The 17,603-nt window shown below is 42.2% G+C and overlaps 1 protein-coding gene across 1 annotated transcript in view; it reads left to right on the top strand.

Annotated features, from left to right (window-relative positions):
• Positions 1 to 3,097: 3,097 nt before the first annotated feature.
• FRMPD4 (FERM and PDZ domain containing 4) overlaps positions 3,098 to 17,603 on the top strand; it is a gene marked incomplete at both ends in the record, with an annotated part of 745,437 nt that continues 730,931 nt past the window's right edge. The window contains one exon of the mRNA XM_082608886.1: positions 3,098 to 3,192. Coding sequence (XP_082465012.1) covers positions 3,098 to 3,192 — 95 coding nt within the window. The remainder of the gene's footprint in view (positions 3,193 to 17,603) is intronic.

The following is a 17,603-nucleotide window of genomic DNA, read 5'->3' on the forward strand; positions in this document are numbered from 1 at the left end:
AAAAACTCTTTCTTATACCAAAGGAAATGGGGTGCAGCACCTTTCTTTCCCTGCCCACTCAATACCCTTTCCCATAGGAACCTCAAAGCACAAACCTCAACCCTTCAGAGACTGACCCCTCCATAGTAACTTCCACAATAAGCCCTGGAGTGGACAGACAGCCATACTGACACACTGTACCACGTGAGGAACTCACTTTCCTCTTGATCACATCCACTCCTACTCAGAAAGGAAATTCTGAGGCTCTGAAGGCTGTTCCTTCTCCCAAGACAACTTCCCCATTGCAGGGTTCCTTCTAGGCATGCCAGTCTTCTTTTTTTTAATAAATTTATTTATTTATGACCGTGTTGGGTCTTTGTTGCTGTGCGCAGGCTTTCTCTAGTTGCGGTGAGTGGGGGCTACTCTTCGTTGCGGTGCGCGGGCTTCTCATTGCAGAGCACGGGCTCTAGGCGTGTGGGCTTCAGTAGTTGCGGCATGGGGGGTCAGTAGTTGTGGCTCGCGGGCTCCAGAGCACTGGCTCAGTAGTTGTGGCGCATGGGCTTAGTTGCTCTGCAGCATGTGGGATCTTCCTGGACCAGGGCTCGAACCCGTGTCCCCTGCACTGACAGGCGGATTCTTAACCACTGCGCCACCAGGGAAGTCCTTTGCCAGTCTTCTTTTTTACTTATTTATTTATTTATTTATTTATTTGCGGTATGTGGGCCTCTCACTGTTGTGGCCTCTCCTGTTGCGGAGCACAGGCTCCAGACGCACAGGCCCAGCGGCCATGGCTCATGGGCCCAGCCGCTCCGCGGCATGTGGGATCTTCCCAGACCGGGGCACAAACCTGTTTCCCCTGTATTGGCAGGCGGACTCTCAACCACTGCGCCACCAGGGAAGCCCTATTTATTTATTTTTGACAGTCTTCTTAATGAGAAGATGTCCACCACCACCTGTGGACTGGCTGATCTGTATTTTTTGTTTTGAAACCATGCGCCAAATTTTCTCAGTGTTGAATTTAAATAGATTGCTATTATTGTATTTACAGGCATACCTTATTTTATTGCACTTCGCAGGTATTGCATTTTTACAAACCGAAGATTTAGAGCAACCCTGTGTTGTCAGATGATGGTTAGCATTTTTTTAGCAATAAACTATTTTCAATTAAGGCATGCACATTGTTTTTTTAGACATAATGCTATTGCACACTTAATAGACTACAGTATAGTGTAAGCATCACTCTTATATGTACTAGGAAACCAAAAAATTCATGACTTGCTTTATTGTGATATTTGCTTTATTTCCGTGGTCTGGAACCAAACCCACAGTATCTCCAGGTCTGTGTGTGTGTGTGTGTGTGTACATACAAATTGATTGATTGATTTTAAGGAATCTGCTCACATGATTATGGAGGCTGAGAAGTCCCATGACCTGCCATCTGCAAGCTGGGGACCCAGGAGAGCCAGTGGTGCAGTTCCAGTCCAAGGGCAGGAGAAGGCCCATGTCCCAGTTCGGAAACGGTCAGGTGGCGAGTGAATTCTCCCTTGAACGAGGCCCACCCACCCTGGGGAAGGCGATCTGCTTTATTCAGTCTACGGGTTGAGATGTTAATCTCATCTAGAAGCACCCTCACACATACACCCAAAATAATGTTTAACCAAATATCTGGGCATCCCTTGGCCCAGTCAAGTTGACACATACAATTAACCATCACAAGTAGTGAGCAGTTTGCAAATGTAAATGTGGAGTTTGTATTCCTCACTTTATTTATTTATTTATTTTGGCTTGTGGGATCTTAGTTCCCCGACAGGGATTGCACCCGGGCCCCAGCAGTGAAAACTCTGAGTCCTAACCAGTGGACCTATATTCCGCACTTTGAATGTGTCTCCATTAAGGCAAATCGAATTGGCCACCTGCATATGAGTCCTAGGGTTCACCCACAGCCTTGACTACCTACCACCTGTCTCTGGCATGAGCCTATCTCAAATGTAAATAACATTCCTCCTGTTTTGAAAAACTTCACTAAAGAATTGGGTCTAGAGCAGTGGTTTCAACCCGGGTGATTCTACCTCCCAGTGGATATTTGACAATGTCTGGAGACATTTTTGGTTGTCACAACTGGAGGTGCTACTGGCATCTAGTGGGTAGAGGCCAGAAATTCTGCCAAACATCCCCCAGTGTATGGGGCAGCCCCACAACCAAGAAGTATCCAGCCGAAAATGTCAGTAATGCTGAGGTTGAGAAATCCTGGTCTAGAGAAAAGGAGACATTCCATAGCACTCAACACAGTGTGCCCCAAATGTCCCCGTCTGTGTCACGGGAAGCCAGTGCTTTCTGAAAGCTTTCTGAATCAGCATCTTCCCACTGAGTTTAAATTACTAGGTAGGATCTAGCATTAACACTGGCAACTTCGAATGGCTTTAAGGCAGGCATGTTAAATCTCAAATTTGGACGAAACACAAGCAAGCCATGTGAGAAGTTCACCGCACTTTGAAACCTAGGAGAGCTGTGAGGATTGCATGCAGGTGTGGCTTCAGTCCAGCTGACAGTGCCAGATAGCCCATCGTGAGTGCTCAGATGGGAGGAGCAAATATTCATTTTCATCAGAGGCAAATGCTGAAATTGCAGTTATGGGCCTCTTTAGAAGGTGCCGCTTTATTCCCAATGGAACATTGCTTCGATTCTAACTGCACGGGGTTGTCCTGATTCATAGGGGTCAGTGGCAGAGCTCTGATCATAAATCTTGTTTCTTGACTTGTCGATTTATGTGCTCCCTGCCAAACCTGATTGCTTTTTTTTCTGAAACGAGTAACCTGTGAATCTTTGCTCATGGTCAGGAAGAAAGTCCCTGTTAATAATTTACAAAAGACAGAGCTAGTCCTCTTTTGCATCCTCAAATCTCTCAAAGCATGTGATTGTCTCAGCATATCTGGTTTCCAAGTAGCTGAGTGATGAAATACGATTGGCCTCGCAGCATCGATTCCTCCTCTCCTTCCCCCTCACTCTTCTTGTCTAGCAGTTGTTTGTTATGATATAAACATTCTTCTTATAAAGGACTCAAAAACCGAGTTCTTTCTTTCCATCTTTAGGCAGAGGTGAGCTGGTTTGGCTTGCTACCATGGATGAGGATCTTGAAGGAGCAACTTGGCTGAACTTCTCCATCCCCTGGGGCTTCGGCAAGTCAGTAGAGGATGAAGGAGCACACATATGCCAGTGAGTAATAGTCCTCAAGTGCAAATATCAAGGGGCTTATCATTGCTTTTGGAGATTAGCTCATGTTTTCCGGTAGGGTGAATTTTTTTGTACAAGGGTTGAAAGCCATGTGTCAGAATTATATAAGAATGATGCCTTCGATAGAAAAGTGATGAGATGCTTCTGAGTTTTTGTCCCGGTAATTCTAATATTTCAAAAGAATATTGCAGGTGAGGTGGGACTATCCTGTAAAAGAAAAGTACAAAACTATATACTACTCTGGTTATTTCCTTAAGACTGAATGTCCAGAGGGATTTTGGGGAAAAGAGAAACTGGTATCAGCTGCTCGTCCTTATATATGGTATTATAATAGGCTATAATTCAGTAAACTTTTGATTGCACTTTTTGCAAGGGAAATTGGATTGTGCTGTGTTTATTTTCTTTTAAAAAGGTATCTTCTCAGAGACAAATGTATCTGTCTGGATGAAAAGTTTTGATTTTTAAACAGAAAATGCTATGTTGGCTATGCAAATTGGTGTGTGTTTAATCGCTTCTTTGTGTTCAGTGGTCTTGATAAAGAAGTTTTTCTCTTTTGAGAAAAACCACAGTTTTACAGCAAGTTCAGATCATTGCTGAGTGGCTTATGGTTTATATAAATATGGAATTCTTTCTCGAGGTTGTCAAAGTTTCAAGTCTGAGAAATTTGTCAGTAATGAGTACATTTTGGAGTGCTGATTGGAAAGTTCCCAGTCATTCTGCTATTTAATGCTTCCTCATTAAGCACTGGCACTGTGTATTTTAAGCCACTTATGAATTTGTTTCAATGATATTCTTTCAGTAGACTCTATGATTATTGAGTGTTTAAGCATTGCAATAGGAACAGTGTGTGGAGGCCCAAGTATAAAGGAACTGCCACAGGTTAAAGAAGCTCTCCAAATGGATGAAATTCATTACCCTTGAATTTTACTACTTGGGACTTTGAGCCAAATAATTTTTAGAGGTGCCATAATTTTCCACGACAGTAATCACTTGGTGGCACTCTTTGTTTTAAAACAGTTTAACTCATTTGCATGAGTGCCAATGAAACCTCTTTCTGTTATGTAGTTCACTGTAAGAACAAGTTAGAAATTGATGCTGTCCTTATGTGGGACTAAAACACACAAAACGGTCGACATTTTGGAAGTAGCAATGATGATCCCTCAAAACTACTGTTTGCTTGTTACATAATTTCATTGGATAGCTTTCCTTTTTAGTGCACACATTTTCCTGCTGATTTCATACTTGAAGGATGAAATGATTGAATATTTGGGCTAAGGAAAGGAAGTCCTTAAGACATAGGATCCTGAGACTTGTGTCTCTTTCTTGCCTGGTCAATAACATAAAAAGAAATAGATTCCGCTTCCAAGCATATTGTTTATGAGTTTGGGAGAAAGTAGGTAATAAAAGAGAGAAGAAATGTTTTAAATCAAAATACTAAAGCCAAACTACTGAATTCCAATTTGATGGTTTGTTGGCCGTAGTTTTAACTCCATGCATCCAGTGAAAAGTCCAGTATGTCTTGTTTTATTAGAATTAATGCTAGGTATATGTCTAAAGACTGAAGTTCTATGTTATCCCTGGATGTGCTTAGTCATTAGATGATTCAGGTTAGTACATTATTAATTTTATTATATATATATATATAATTCTATTTTATTTTTATGACTCAACGTAAAAAGCAGCCATTATTATAACTTCAGCTCATGTCTCCCATGGAGGATGCTCTGAAGTACAGAAGTATGTAAATGTGGTTCAAGATTCAGTGAATGGGGATAATTTTCATAGTGCAACAAGTGATGCTCAGTTGAGTCCCACGTGTGCTGCTGGCTTCACAGGAATAAGATCTAAAATCCTGAGTCTGTCCTCCATTCAAGCAGTTCAGTGTTCCCAGACTAGGGGTCCCTGCACCCCTCATCCATGTGCCTCATTGCTGATCTGAAGGAGTTATCCTAAGACTGATGTGAGGAGGAGAATGGTTCACTTTCCTGAAGTTTTATATTCCTTCAACATTAAAGTGACTTGAGATTGTTTTTGTTGTTGATTAGAGAGCAACTGGTTCCTTTGCCCAGGAGAGCAGCCACAGAGGATGCTTAGGACTGTGGTTTCTGGAACCAGCCTGACCTGGCTGTGTACTCTGGTGCCTTCTCTTATTGGCTGTATGACTTCGGGCAAGTTTGTCAGTTGCAGCAAACCTCAGTCCCCACATCTGTAAAGAGAGGGTAGTATCTACCTCGTGTGGTTGGAGGGGTAAGTGAGTTACTATAGGGACAGCCCCAGCACAGTGCCTGGCTCATCCAGTTATCTAATCACCAGTGGTGATTCTTATGTGTAGTACTAGTAGCGGTGGTAGTGGAGCCTTTCAAAAGCAACCTTGTCTGCAAGTCTTTAAGTTTGGGCGAAAGGTATAGACTAAATTGCTATATCAGTCTTTTACTAGGAAGAGTGATTCATTTAGGACTTGGGAAGAGGAGTGAGTACAGGAGGATAGGAGGGAGTTTAGTACTTCTGTGCAATTTCTTTGCTTTTTAAGCACAAAGCTTGGTAGAAAGTATAGTGAAAACATTAGTGAATTTGAAACAGGAGTGAAAGAATGGGATAAGTTTATTTCAGTTCAACAAATACTTATTGAGGATCTACCAATGTGCTAAGTGCTGGGGTACAAAGATAAAAGTCAAGGCTATAATGAGAAACCACAACACACCTACCAGAATGGCAAAAATGAAAAATGCTGGCAATGCCAAGTGCTAGGAAGGATGTGGAACAACTGAAAGTCTCACACATTGCCAGTAAGATATAGCAGCAAAACAGTATCGCTTTTGGAGACCACTTGTTGGTTTCTCATAAAGCTAAATATACAGTTGCCGTAAACCCATATGATCCCACTCCTGGGTATTTACCCTAGAGAAATGAAAACTCGTGTTCACAGAAAAACCTTTCACAAATGTTTATAGCAGCTGTATTCGAAATTACCCCAAACTGGAAACACCCCATATATCCTTCAGTGGATGAAAGGATAAACAAACTGCCTTAAATCCTCACAATGAAATACTACTCAGCAATAAAAAGGAACAAACTATTGATATACGTAACAATTTGGATGAATGTCAGACACATTACGCTGAGTGAAAGAAGCCAGTTTCAAAAGGTTACATACTGTATGTTTCTATTTGTATGACAGTCTCAAAAAGACAAAAGTACAGTGACAGAGTGAACAGATCAGTGGGTTCCAGGGGTTAGAGGTGGAAGGAGTATGTGATAGTGCCTTGTGTGACAGAACTATTCTGTATCCTAATTGTGGTCATGGTTGCAGGAATCTATACATGTGACAACATTTATAGAACTATATGTCCAAAAAAGGTCGATTTTAGTATGTGATAATTTAAAACATAAGAAATGAGAAAACAGAGTTCTTGCCCTTGAGGGGTTCACAGGTACAATGAGGGACAAACAGAAACAAATAATTATAGTACAGTGGGGCGAATGTAGCGATTGTAACACGCTGAGAGCAGTTACCAACAGTCTTGACGTGCCGCACTGGCGTACCATGACTGGGTCACAAGTGTACCTAGGTGGTGCTGCACCAAGACTGTGATGGCCTGAGACCCAGGCCATGCGCAGCCTTATCCATTTACCCTCAGCCATTTTCTATGTGTACCAAGATGTGAAAAAGTTTGCAAAGGCCTGGCTTAGGATGTTACGAGGGCCCAGGGGAAGAACACTTTGCCTGGTTGCTTGGGAGGAGATGGGTACCGGAGAGGCTTCATAGGGGAGATAATACCTGCAGTGGGAATTGAAGGATAAGAGGGAGATAGCTAGGCAAAAGAGAGCTCCTCCAGGGGAGTGGGAGGGCATTCCAAGTGAGCCATTCCTTGCCTGAAAAAGGCACAGAGGAGAGAAAGAGTGGGGTGTGTTTTGGGAACTCTAGGGTATTCAAAATTATAGGAATACAGAGTGAACAGATTTATAGATAGACTTGTATAATAAACGAACATTTTGTTTTATGATAGTAGATTTTGAGCATATTTAGAGGTGGATGGGGATGAGGCAGCAGAGAGGGCGATTTGATAAAAGAGAAAGGAGGCTGGAGGGATGAGATAATGGGAAGAGGTATAGGGTTCCATCTTAATTGTCAAGTGTTGGAGAACCCTCTTGTGACATGTGGAGCATTACTGAAAGACTCTGCCTTCTGGGAGGATCTTTTCATTCATTCATTTTCATGCATTCATTCATCATCAGTTCATTCCACAAATCTTTATTGAGCACCCACCTGCATGCTAGGCACTATTTTAGGTCCTGGGATTCCAACAGTGAACAAAACAAAGTCCCAGCTTTTATGCAGTTGATATTTAAAGGCTAAATGAGCTCAACTTTGGACAATTTTGAAGTGTAAGGGGCCTCTCAGGTAATAATACCTAGTAGGCAGGAGCTGTAAAGAGCAGTCTGGGCTGAAAATGCAAATTGGGACTCACTGGCACAAAGATAGAAATTAGAGCCTGAGAAATTGATTAAATAATCAATTTTTATACCTTAACAAAGCTGGAAAAAAATCTAATTTTTTCACCAAAATTCTCAATGATTTGCCATCAGGACCTGTCCTTATGTGAGAGAAAGGAGAGATGCATCTAGGTGATGCTCTAACCCAAGGGTACTCATCCATCCATATTCCTTTTTTATGACATCCTGGTAAAGGTTCTCTAATCTTCCTAGAAGATAATTAAGTCTTAAAATTAACAAATATCTTGGATGTGTAGAGCGTTATACTAAGATCTGGGCAGGCTAGAGAGGAGGTAAAAAAAGGAGTAGACCTAGTATCAGTTCGGAAAACAGAGTCTACAAGGAGAGAGAGCCTCTGGACCCTTTGTAAATATTTGTGGTACTTGAAAACAGCCATAAGCAGACAAGTAGAAATTCTCGGTTGCTAAGGGGACTGAATCTTCCAGTATATATGCACAGGAAGAGTTGTACTTCCAAATGGAGTATGTTCTGAAGTCAATTATTGATGACCTGAATCCACAACAGCTTGGAATACCATAGCCAAGTTCTTGGATTTGACTTTGGATAATATAAATGGACACATGGTGTTTTGAAGAGATTTTTTTTTTTTGTGGCTGCATTGGGTCTTCGGTGCTGCGCGTGGGCTTTCTCTAGTTGTGGCGAGCGGGGGCTACTCTTAGTTGCGGAGCACGGGCTCTAGGTGCGCGGGCTCAGTAGTTGTGGCTCGCAGGCTTAGTTGCTCTGCGGCATGTGGGATCTTCCCGGACTAGGGATCGAACCCGTGTCTCCTGCATTGGCAGGTGGATTCTTAACCACTTGCACCACCAGGGAAGTCCAAAGAGATTTTTTAATGAAACAGTTTTGACCCAGCTGTGTTGTTAGAGCTCTTGTGACTCACATAGTTATTGATGCCACTGCATTGACATGGCCCAAGACCAAATCATTAAAATTCCAGCTGCTCTGATAACCAGGAAATAAACCAATGGATGTCTTTTCTCCATCCTAGGGCCTCATCTCCCCTGTGGTGGGCTTTGGAGAAGGTGGGAGTTAGAAGTGAGGAGGTAAAGAGTAGGTTCAGGCACCCTCTGGCAGGCAAACCACCCATAACGAGGAGTCACATGCTAACCATTGTCCTCAGCTCATAAAGACCATTCTCAGCTGAGTGACCACTCATTCTTGGAGCTAACATAGACATCTTGAATGGTCTATACCTCGTGTTAATTAATTTCACCTATAAAATTACAATGGCTCTACTTGTTTACATTCAACAGAATTATACTTAACTAAAAATTCAACTTATTTCCTTTTCCATTTGATAACTCAAGGATAGACACCTCTGATATTTGAAGGCCTCTTGAGCATACTCAATTTTATTGGTCAGTGTTATGTTGGACACTAGGGGGAAAGAGGAGGAATTTGTGTTCCTATTCTCAGCTCCATACTGTACAGAAAGTCTTGAAATAAAGTTCGTTTCCCCAAACGAACTTTTTGGCCAACCCAATATATATTCTCTCTCTGTAGAATCCATTCACCAATATTCATATTATAAATTTCCTTTGAATTGATGGTTTTAAGAGATAGTTGAGATACCCTTAGATACTTAGTTCTAAGAGACTTTGAACGATCTTTATTGCCTTTTTATTATAAAGTTAATGGATACTTACACAAATTCAAAAAAATAACTGAAATGAATAAAGTAGAAAGTGAAATTCGTAGAATTGAGGAGGGGTTAAGTATAGAATAAGGATCACAGAAGTCTGTCCTATGCATGACTTGGTAACGACATGCCAGTCTCACATTTTGGAGGGTCCCTTTTGGCAAGGGACCTGACTCAAAATTGCTGAGTCCTAGTGTTCCTTTCATCAAGAGGGCCCATAAAAATGGCTCCATCAGACTCATTGTGTCATTCTTCTTCTGGGTGTGCATCCAAAAGGATTGAAAGCAGGTTCTCGAAGAGATATCTGTATACTCATGTTTATGGCAGACGTTTTCACAGCAACCAAAAGGTAGAAGCAAACCAAGCGTCCATCACAGATGAATGAATAAGCAAAATGTGGTCTATACATGCAGTGGAATGTTATTCAGCCTTTAAAAGGAAGGAAATTCTGACACATGCTGCAGCAAGGGTGAACCTTTAGGACATTATGCCAAGTGAAATGACAGACACAAAAAGACAAATACTCTTGTTTGAGGTCCCTAGAGTAGTCAAATTCATAGAAACAGAAAGTAGAATGGTAGTTGCGGTGGGGAGCAGGGGGATGGCGAGTTGTTGGAGTTTCAGTTTTGCAAGATGAAAAACTTCTGGAGATCTGTTGTACAACAATGTAAATATACTTAACACTAGCGAACTGTACACTAAAAAATGGTTACGATGGTAAATTTTATGTTATGTATATTTTACCACAATTAGAAAAACATTTTAGTGTTAAAAAAAGCTGTATGTCAACACCGCCTGCTTGAGTATACACATCACCTATAAAATTAAAACTCTTCTAGTGCCACGCAGCCATGAGGTGTTACTGTTGTCACGTTCTTTGTCTTCCAGTGTCTGCGAGGCAGGGGGCTTCAACAACAGACCCAGGGGGTCCATGAACTCCTCCATACTTAATGCAGATTCTTATTTGTTTAAGCATTTTTTTCAGGGGAAAAGGGCCCATCACTTTCTTCAGTTTCTCAGAGAGGCGTATGGCTCCCTCCCTGCCAGTAAAGGCTTAGAAGTGCTGCCCAACAGATTGTCTCTATTCAATAGACTTTATTAAATTAACTGTGCACAAAAGCTATTATGTCAAAGCTTTGAGTTTAATATATACTCAAATAAAGCAAAATCTTATTAAGGCTCATTTGTGTGATTGATTATTCCATCTACGCTTTCAGTAGCTGGGATGAATTTATGTCTAAATACTTACGAAACCAAGGTGCCCCTGTGAGATGCCCAGCTTAGAGAGTGCTTTATTCTTCAAAGAGGTACCTGCCCTGAGGAATCACATTTGTCAGATTCTCAGCTCTTCTGACACAAATCAAGAATGTGTATCCGATAGTAATCAGTAATTCAAACCTCGCCAATACGTACTCCCCGTTCATAATTTTTTCCAAAATACCCTTCTATTTTCTGAAGATTTTTAAGATGACAATTAGGGAGTCTCCTACTGCCTCAATAAAGTGGATTTCTAGAAGGAAACAGCTAGGAAAGATGTTGGAATTACAGAGAGGAGATCCATTTAGACAAACCATTTGTTGTTGTTGTTTTTTCCCGGTTACAAAGCACAGACAAACTCAGTGTTCTGAAACGCAAACAGAGATGTCACAAGGTCCTTCCCCAGGCAATTCAACATGCACTTGAAGGACCCTCCTGTGACAAGGACTATGCTTTGCCCTTTCAAAGCCCACTCTCAGGTAAAGATGGTTATCCTGTATTATAGATAATGGCTGACAGGATTGAACAGAATCCTCCCAGGGGACTGAAGCTAATGGGTTGGAAGTTCTGTGTCTTTAATTTATTTGCCGGAGGAATGCCATCTCTCCTCCCCAATACAGAACTCAAAACCCCAAAGCAGAGAATATACACACTCACACACACAAAGCCATCTTTGATTTTTTGTTATTTAATTTTTTTGGCTTATTCTGTTTCTCTATTTTTTAGTATTAATTTTGTAACCTGTGAGTCATATCTTAATAGCAAGGGTTTTTGACTTTTGTAACCTGTGAGTCACTCACATCTCTGCTCAAATGTCTCCTTCTCAGACACAAAATTTTCCTGAACGCCTTACCTAAAACTTGTTCGTGCTCACTGCTCTCCTCCTCTAGATGCAGCTTTAATTTTCTTCAGGGTACTTGCAATCATCTAGCATTCCATAAATTTATCAGTTTGCTTATTGTCTGTTTTTCCCCACCCTGGTATAGGTACTCAACAAATAAATATCCCTTTACTTAGGTTTTTTTTGGCTGCACTGGGGCTTTGTTGCTGCACCCGGGCTTTTCTCTAGTTGAGGCCAGTGGGGGCTACCCTTTGCTGCGGTGCACTGGCTTCTCATTGTGGTGGCTCGTCGTGTTGCAGAGCACGGGCTCTAGGCGTGCGGGCTCTAGAGGGCAGGCTCAGTAGTTGTGGCACATGGACTTAGTTGCTCCGTGGCATGTGGATCTTCCCGGACCAGGGCTCGAACCCGTGTCCCCTGCATTGGCAGGCAGATTCTTAACCACTGTGCCACCAGGGAAGCCCCTTTACTTAGGTTTTAAATTACTGTAGCTTTTTCAATATTGGCCTTTTAACTTCATTGTTAACTGGATAAGTGAAGGAATGTTCAAAGGATTTAACTATGAGATTGGAAAAAAAAAAGAAGTCCTATATTTTCTTCCTTTCTCCAAGGCTGTCCTTGAGAAAGCTTGCATGCATTGACGTATGTTCAGGTAGTGATTGTCGAGTGCTGACTATGTACCTGGCACTGATCTATATGCTAGTGGGAGGGTAACATTATACCCTTACTAAGCTGGTCTTTGGTCTTTGTGAATACTTGAACACTCGACTATGATTTTGGGTTGGAACTTTCGTCTAAAACAAGTACTATTCTGAGGTCTCACATTACCAGTATGTCAGGATTGTGTTCTTTCCCCTTGGGTTTTCATGGGGAAAGAGGTAGCAAAATGGTAACACAGATAAATGGAGTTTTGAGAGGGTGCCTACAAGGTTAATTTCTTGTTCTAAAAAAATGTATTGGTTGATTTATTATCCAATATGGTTAAAACATGATGTGTAAATGCATAGTCTTCTTATAAAAAATGCTTTAAAAGAGTATTACAAAAATAAGCATAATTTTATTTTTCTTACATCTTATTCTTAAACATTGAACTCATTTTATTGGAATATTATTGGAAATTTTTAATTCTGAGGTTTCACGTTGCCAATAGCAACCACCTAATAGAAAATACTTTCCAAAATGAAGTACATTATAACCAGGATGTGGATGAGAGGGCTAAAGATGATCACTACATACACTGAATCCTTTATATTTATTTCCCAATTCTATTTGGTATACTCTTTTCACTTTCAAAGTTCTATGTCATCATCTTTTGGCTTTCACACTATTCCTTCACATTTTTTACCTGTGTTAAATCTCTGAAATTCTACTATTTGTATTTCTATCACATATATTCTATAATATTCTTAAATCTCCACAATTTACTAATTTGGTGAAATTATGTGTGTCATGTGTCATAGCAAATAGTAATTTCAAAGGTCTGTTTAAAATTGTCATTCTCTGTATAAAGGACTTTGAGAACTTTCTAGAATGTATTTGTCAATAGGGCCGAGTTTTTCCTTTTTGTAGAGCAAATTTGAACACCATTACTCAATCTTTACATACTTCTTTTTATTCCTTCATTTATCCAGGTCTAAGTTGTACTTCCTCTGGTGAATTATTCTCTAATAACTCCAGAATACACTGACTGATCTCCTTTTAGGTGTCCATAGAATTTTATTGTTGATATTAAAATATTTTGATTCTCAAATACAGGCTTAGTGCACTATTATTAATTGATGCATGTTTTCTTTGTAACATACCACCATTCCCAAATATGTTGCAAGTTTCTTGGAATTATGTCTCCAACTTTTCTCACAGTAACCCTGAATAAGTACTTATTAAATTGAACTGAATACAGAACAGAGATCTGTAAATGTAAAAGTCAGCTCTTGGCATATATTCTGCCCTCCAGTTGGTAGGCATGTTTCTTTGTAGTTCTTCCAACAGTTCTGGCTTTTGAAGTTTATACTATCTCCTATGTGAGTAAAACATGTATATCAGCTATCAATTGCTATGTAACAAACCACCCCCAAAACATAATGGCTTTAAAAATAGATTTGTTATTTCTCATAATTCTGTGGATTGGGCTCAGTGGGGTGGTTCATCTGCTGCATGAGATCTCAGCTGGAGTCACTTGTATAGCTGCATAAAGTTAGGTGGAACTGGGGCTGGAATGTTCAAGACAGCTATGCTCACATGTTTGGCCCCTCAACTGCAGTGCTTAGCGCTGGGGCAGGTGGTCCTCTCCCTCTTCTCATTCAGCAGTCTAGCCTGAGCTTCTTTACGTGGCAGCTGGGTCCTAAGAAGGCAAAAAGGAAAGCTGCTAAGCTTCCTCACGCCAGATCCTGGAAGTCACACAGCTTTATTTCTGCCACATTCTCCCGGTCCAGACAAGTCCCAGGACCAGCCAGATTCAAGGGGAGGGGCTCCACCTCTCAATGAAGGGGAGCAGCAAAGTCACACTGCACAAGAGAAGGTAGTGTGGGAGGAACTGTAGGCAGCCGTTTTTCAGATAGTCTGTCACAGCATGATAGCAAGAAAGGAATGTGAAATCATCTAGGTAAACTTTAAAATTTTTACATCTGAGAAAGCTGAAGCCTAGAGAAGTGAGATGGCTTACCCAGGGTACCACAGCTGGTTTCCTAGACCCTTGCTACATAAAGTGTGGTCCCTGGACCAGTAGCATCAATATCACTGGGAGCTCATCAGAAATGCAGACTCTCAGGCTCCCCCAGACCTACTGAAGCAGCATCTGTCTTTTCCCACGATCCCCAGGGGCTCTGAATGCACATTAAAGTTTACTGAGAAGCACCATTGCTCTTTTTACTTCCAAAAACTGAGACAGAAGACCTACCACCTACGAAAGAAGAATATTTTACAGTCAGAGACTTGACTCAGCATGGAAAAAGCTTTGTTTACTTAGTACCTGTTATGTTTTTTTTTAAAGCACTGCCCTTAGATCTTTGCAATTACTCTTGAATTTAATCTTCACAACAACCTTGAGGGGTAATTATTATAATTTCCATTTTACAAAAGAGGAAACTGATGCTCAAAGATCTGTACCTGTACCTAGTGGCGCAGAATTCAAACCTAGGGTTTTCTGACTCCAAACTCCATGCTCTTAGTTATGGGACCATATACACTGGCAACTGCCATATGGCAGCAGTGAAGGAGTATAAATGTTTAGAGGAAGAGCCTGTTAGAGGGGAGCCATGGCGTGTGGCTGGCTTGGTGAGCTGTTGCTTTTCTCCTGACGCCTCCTACTCCCACCTTGCCTAAGGCGAAGAGGCTGGCACGGGTGTGTGACAGATGGCATGGCCCCACTCTGCCATATGTGTGCTGCTCCCCATTCCTGGGCACACAGCTGCCTGACACAGGCCTTGCCAGTTGGGCAGCTGCTTCTCGAGGTGTCTCCAAGGGCTGTTGCTCAGAGGGTGCAGTCCAGCATTTTCTCCCCTTTCCCTTTTAGACACGCTTTCCTTCCACTACTCGGGTCTCCACCTGGAGCAGAGAGCCCTGTCTGGGCTCTGACAGGGAGCCAGTACCAGACCTTGAGCTGTACATAACAGGTGGCATGTGGATGAAGCTCATCCAAAAGTGGGCGAGCCAAGGCGAGGAGCAGGGAACAGCTCCTCCTGGAATCCCGCTTCTGGAAGAGCTCGGTGCCCGCCAGAGCTTCCTTCTAACAGTTGCGCGTGGGCTGGAAAGGCAATTTCCTCCCTGCTGTTCCCTTTCCAGGAACGAGAGAGGAAGGAATGAAGAATGAGGACCAAGTGCAAGCAAGGGCACTCCTCTTCCTAGACCCAGAAGCCGTGGGAAGAGAGAGGCGAGAAAGAAAGCTCCAGAATCCTTCCACATGGGAGTAAAGAGAGCAAGATTCATGTTTGCTTTGGTCCTGTCAGCACGTTATGCCACCACTGGATAGGTTAACAGTTGACATCGAACACTGGTTGTGCAGTATGAGCCCCAGTGCTATGATTGCCCCCTCTGGCTTCAAATTTATATGCTAGCACTTTCTTTGGGTAATTTACTAGATCTTCATAAGCTTCAGGGTTCTCATCTGGAAACTAGGAGTAATAATTTTATCTCCTCATATGGTTGCTGTGAGGAATAAATGGGAAAATGCGTGTAAAGGGATTACATGGGCCAATAACTGGCATTTACTATGTTTTTGATAAATGTTATGTAGTAATGCTAAAGTTTTTGCGAGGGTAGAAACTTTGACTCTTCTGCTGTTGTATCCCCGGCTCCCAGAACAGTTCCTGGCACATAGTAGGTACTCATTATTTGATACATAAATGAATTATTTGACGAGTGAATTAATGACCAAATACTATAATACTGTAAGAGTTATTTTTGTGCTTGATCAGAGGACTCAGTGGCTTTAGGTAGAGGGTTGAGCACTTACATGTGTGTGTATTGTGTGATTGTGTGTGTATGTGTGTGTGTGTGTGTGTGTGTACATATATATATAAAAATAGACCAGGATTTTTCAGATGCTGCTAAGTTGGTCAGAAATGATACTGCTTTTGGCATAAGGAACCAAGATGGTGGAGTAGAAGGATGCGCTCTCACTCCCTCTTGTGAGAACGCCAGAGTCACGACTAGCTGCTGGACAATCATCCACAGGAGGACACTGGAGCTCACCAGAAAAGGTACCCCACATCCAAAGACAAAGGAGAAGCCACAATGAGATGGTAGGAGGGGAGCAGTCACAGTAAAATCAAATCCCGTAACTGCTGGGTGGGTGACTCACAGACTGGAGAACACTTATACCACAGAAGTCCACCCACTGGCGTGAAGGTTCTGAGCCCCACATCAGGCTTCCCAACCTGGAGGTCTGGCAACGGGAGGAGAAATTCCTAGAGAATCAGACTTTGAAGCCTAGTGGGATTTGATTGCAGGACTTCAACAGGACTGGGGGAAACAGACTCCACTCTTGGAGGGCACACACAAAGTAGTGTGCGCATCGGGACCTAGGGGAAGGAGCAGTGACCCCAGGGGAGACTGAGCCAGACCTACCTGCTAGTGTTGGAGGGTCTCCTGCAGAGGCGGGGGGGGGTGGCTTTGGCTCACCGTGGGGACGAGGACACTGGCGGCGGAGGTTCTGGGGGGTGCTCCTTGGCGTGAGCCCTCCCAGAGTCTGCCCTTATCCCCACCAAAGAGCCCAGGTAGGCTCCAGTGTTGGGCTGCCTCAGGCCAAACAACCAACAGAGAGGGAACCCAGCCCCACCCATCAGCAGTCAAGCAGATTAAAGTTTTACTGAGCTCTGCCCACCACAGCAACAGTCACCCCTACCCACCACCTGTCCCTCCCATCAGGAAACTTACACAAGCCTCTTAGATAGCCTCATCCACCAGAGGGCAGACAGCAGAAGCAAGAAAAACTACAATCCTGCAGCCTGTGGAACAAAAACCACATTCACAGAAAGATAGACAAGATGAAAAGGCAGAGAGCTATGTACCAGAGGAAGGAACAAGATAAAACCCCAGAAAAACAACTAAATGAAGTGGAGATAGGCAACCTTCCAGAAAAAGAATTCAGAATAATGATAGTGAAGATGATCCAGGACCTCGGAAAAAGAATGGAGGCAAAGATCGAGAAGATGCAAGAAGCGTTTAACAAAGACCTAGAAAAATTAAAGAACAAACAAACAGAGGTGAACAATACAATAACTGAAATGAAAACTACACTAGAAGGAATCAATAGCAGAATAACTGAGGCAGAAGAATGGATAAGTGACCTGGAAGACAGAATGGTGGAATTCACTGCTGCAGAACAGAATAAAGAAAAAAGAATGAAAAGAAATGAAGACAGCCTAAGAGACCTCTGGGACAACATTAAACGCAACAACATTCACATGATAGGGGTACCAGAAGGAAAAGAGAGAGAGGAAGGACCAGAGAAAATATTTGAAGAGATTATAGTTGAAAACTTCACTAACATGGGAAAGGAAATAGCCACCCAAGTCCAGGAAGCGCAGCGAGTCCCATACAGGATAAACCCAAGGAGAAACACGCCGAGACACATAGTAATCAAATTGGCAAAAATTAAAGACAAAGAAAAGTTATTGAAAGCATCAAGGGAAAAACGCCAAATAATGT

This window comes from Mesoplodon mirus (assembly GCF_964341445.2).
Source record: "Mesoplodon mirus genome assembly, chromosome: X".
In the NCBI taxonomy this organism is placed as follows: Eukaryota; Metazoa; Chordata; class Mammalia; order Artiodactyla; family Ziphiidae; genus Mesoplodon; species Mesoplodon mirus.